Source organism: Rhagoletis zephyria, unplaced genomic scaffold (assembly GCF_001687245.7).
Source record: "Rhagoletis zephyria isolate East Lansing unplaced genomic scaffold, Rhagoletis_zephyria_1.1 Rzeph_scaffold_00329, whole genome shotgun sequence".
NCBI classification, from domain to species: domain Eukaryota; kingdom Metazoa; phylum Arthropoda; class Insecta; order Diptera; family Tephritidae; genus Rhagoletis; species Rhagoletis zephyria.
This window is the reverse complement of record NW_016157413.1, coordinates 24,503-28,352: the sequence shown is the minus strand read 5'-3', so window position 1 is coordinate 28,352 and position 3,850 is coordinate 24,503. Positions and strand designations below refer to the sequence as shown.

The window sequence follows — 3,850 nt, the reverse complement described above, 5'->3', positions numbered from 1 at the left end:
TAAATTTAATTTTAAATACGATCGCGATATTTCATCTTTTAAAATTGATGTAGCTTCCAATTCTGCCGTATCAGTATATATGCAGCTAGTTTCTTTACTTGAGACCGTAAATGCAATGCTTACGGCATCTGAGATAGTTATAATGTATTTCTGGAGGAAATGGCTGAACCTTGCCTTACACAAATAAATATATGTCCAAATAAGTTTGGAAAGGTCTTGGATCTCGTTTACGTTGATGATGTTCCGAAGGTCTCTATTAATCGGTGTGATCCCCTGGTTTTGCCAGAGGATGCGTATTCGAAGCAATTATTGCTAATCAGCTGACATATTCTACATCTTCTTCAATTTCACAATCTCAACACGGGTTTTCTAAAGGAAAATCTACTATCACTAACGGTTTTAGAGAAAATGCTCATACCGACGTAATATACACCGATTTCAGTAAAGCTTTTGACAAGGTATGTCACTCGTTACTCATCCGTAAACTCGACCTAATCGGCTTTCAGCCCAGTCTTCTTCAATGGATCTCATCTTACCTCTCTGATAGAACACAAAGAGTTATTGTTAATAATTGTTCATCCAACATCATTAAAGTTTCTTCAGGAGTTCCTCAGGGAAGCCACCTTGGTCCGATTCTGTTCCTGATGTTCATTAATGATATTTCTTCTAGNGCTTAAATTTTAGGTTTTTTGTTAATAATTACCTCAGTTTTAAGGTTATTTTACTAAAATTTTGCACGTGACTGTATTATAATATTACCTTAGCTATTTCTGAAAATCATGGAAATCGGTTCACTATAACATATAGCTCCCATACAACTGATTGTTCAGATATGTGGTTTTGCGTTACAACTCATATTTTATTTCGTAATATTTTTTTAAATTATATTATCCCGATTTCGTTTCTACCGAAAAATGCAACCTTCTCTTTACCCTCTACGCACAAACACTAAGAATCTAAGGATCTAAATTTGGGTTCTCTTCAATCCCGTTTTGGCATATTTTGCTAGTTTATATTGCTCGAATGATTTTTTTAATATCCTTTGCCTCCTGCGATCGACCAGCAAAAGTCCGCCAACATCGAATTCAATCGTTTTCCAGCGAATCGGTCCCCAAACACATAATGGATTGGTGAAATCTCTCTCCTGCCTCGTCTGTTTCTGTTGAAAGCTTTTGCTCGTAAAAGTCAAAGTGACTGTGTAGCATGTGGATTTTAAGCGACATGTGCACATCAAAGGCGTCAAAAGATTCCATTAAGTTCGCAATAAAAATGGCATATTCTGGTGAACGATTTTTACAAAGAACGTGTTTAATTAAAGCCCGAACTGCATCCCATGCNTTTTAAGCGACATGTGCACATCAAAGGCGTCAAAAGATTCCATTAAGTTCGCAATAAAAAGGGCATATTCTGGTGAACGATTTTTACAAAGAACGTGTTTAATTAAAGCCCGAACTGCATCCCATGCAACGGCTGCTGTGCCATCAAGAATTTCCAAGAAGCCTTGATCCTTCATTAATCTTCTGATGTCCGGCCCATTAAGCACACCTGAAATAAAAATTATAGGGTTCTTAAAGCAAGAGAGAGAAAATCTCTCAAATGGGCCACCCAAAATTGGACGGTCAAGATATTTTCGCACAAATCACTTTATTCGGTTTACAACCACTTGAGAGATTTTCATTCATATACAATCAAAAAACTACCTTCACGGATTTTTCAACGGAAAGTTTTGGAAAGGCATCATTTTTCAAATATAGGAATGCAGTTTCGTTGACTCTAACCAACTGTTTGATGTAATTATTAACAACACCAAGTTTGATATTTAAATCGGGAAGCATGATTTTATTAAGCGTTATCAAGGGCTCGTAAACTGTATTGAATTGACCAATCGATTGTTCCTTTCTTTTTGGCCAATCACATTTGGTATAGTGATTGCATTTGGCTCTCCTATCCCAATGACAGAACAAACATCAGTATTTAGTGTAGCCCGTTTGCATGCCTGATAGTTGTGAGAGAACTTTAAAATCACAGTTCACGCGCCACCTGTGCTCTTCGCACTTGATGCAATCTAAGATTAATTGCATTGTTTCGTATGATTCCTTTATTCCAACCGCATACAAGATGGGAACGGGTTTCTTGCTACTATCGCGATAGAGCAAGACTTCTTTCAAACTTCGCTATGATGCGTCAATAGAGAGACGCCATTGTTCGGGCTTATAGTCAGTAATTCCCATTTCATTCATCNTCTTTCAAACTTCGCTATGATGCGTCAATAGAGAGACGCCATTGTTCGGGTTTATAGTCAGTAATTCCCATTTCATTCATCAAACCTGCAACATCAATGCAATAAGCCTGAGTGCCATCTTCCGATAACTTGAAATATGGCATAAACGGATCTTGTCTATGTTTGTAGGCCGTTACTTTTACTCCTGGTGCTAAAACATTCACGCTTTTCAGTTCTGATGCCAAAATCATTGCGTTGTTACGGGAGTGGTTTAATTTACGCACCATGCTGTTTAGGTGTTCTTGATATATGAAAGACGGTAAATTGTTTTCAATCGGAATGTAATCAGATACATCATCAAGTGGTAATGGCGCTGCCATAGACTGTTTGCAATCATAGTCAGTTTCGAGTTCGGATGGATGATTTGGAACTTGTAATGCATCACTATGTGCAACAGGTAAATGAACGCTCGGTACACCTTTGTAGACGACGCAAGACCGATCTATTGAATTAAATATTTATGAGTATATGTACGTACATATATATGCATATATCGATGGCTGAGTGGAAGATCGACCTATCTCAGCTGCCGATTTAAAAACGCCCTATCTCAGCACATTTTCAATGTATTTTGAGATAGGGCGTTCTTCAACAAAATTCTGAGATAGGATGTTTTTCAATAAAATTCTGAAATAGTGCGTTCTTCAATCAAATTCTGAAGTAGGGCGTTGTTGAAAAGTTTTCTGAGATAGGGCGTTTTCGAACTGGCTGCCGAGATAGGTAGATCTTCCACTCAGCCATCGATATACAAATGTTAAGTTTGTTTGTGCGGCGGACAAAATCTAAAAAAGTTCTGCGCCATTTTTTTTTTTAATTTGGACATCTGCTGCAGACCTTCCAAGGTTGGTTATACTTGGGCGTGGTACCCCTGCAGTGAAACGCTAAACTAGTCAGGAAAAATACTAGTTTGTAACTAGAATCTCCTGACCGAAACCGAACTAGTTCGTAAATAACCAGACTTGTACCAAGTACAAAACGATTTATGTATTCATGCCCTGTTTTATTTAACTTCGACAGTTGAATACAATAGAGTACACAAAATATTATAACTTTTATTTTGGTATATTGTAAACCGTTAAAGCGAGTACGTACTCGTAATTATACCATACTTGTTAAATAATGATTAATATTCATAATGATTTTTAATTAAAGTATGTTTATTTTTTAATGACCGTTTAATGGTTAAATACCGATATTAGCACCTTTTTAATGATTAATAATTACTTAAACAAATTTTTTTAATTAATTCGTTAATTTTAATTACGTCATTATTTTGTTATTTTTGATCATTTCAATTATTTTTGACTCTTTTTAATTAAAAATTAATATAATTATTTGATTAATTTTAATTATCAATCAACAAGCCAAGGTATAGACAAAAATGAGGAATATTTATTAACTGTTTGAATTATTTAGTTATTTTATTCTTATCCAAATCTCGAATTTTAAACATTAATTATTACTTTAAAAAAATTTTAAAACGAAATGACTGAAATGTGCAAAGTCAATGAATTTAATTTATTTTAATGAAAACTTTTATTTTTATTTTAGTTCACTCAAAACGAACTA

General features: G+C 35.0%; 1 protein-coding gene across 1 annotated transcript in view; it reads right to left on the bottom strand.

Moving 5' to 3' along the window:
* Window positions 1–1,312: 1,312 nt before the first annotated feature.
* Window positions 1,313–3,850, bottom strand: part of LOC108359031 (uncharacterized) — a 6,622-nt gene continuing 4,084 nt past the window's right edge. Inside the window, exons 3-5 of the mRNA XM_017610656.1 lie at window positions 2,667–2,723; window positions 2,328–2,604; window positions 1,313–1,545 (exon numbers count right to left, since the gene is read on the bottom strand). Of these exons, the coding sequence (XP_017466145.1) occupies window positions 1,313–1,545; window positions 2,328–2,604; window positions 2,667–2,723 (567 nt within the window). The remainder of the gene's footprint in view (window positions 1,546–2,327; window positions 2,605–2,666; window positions 2,724–3,850) is intronic.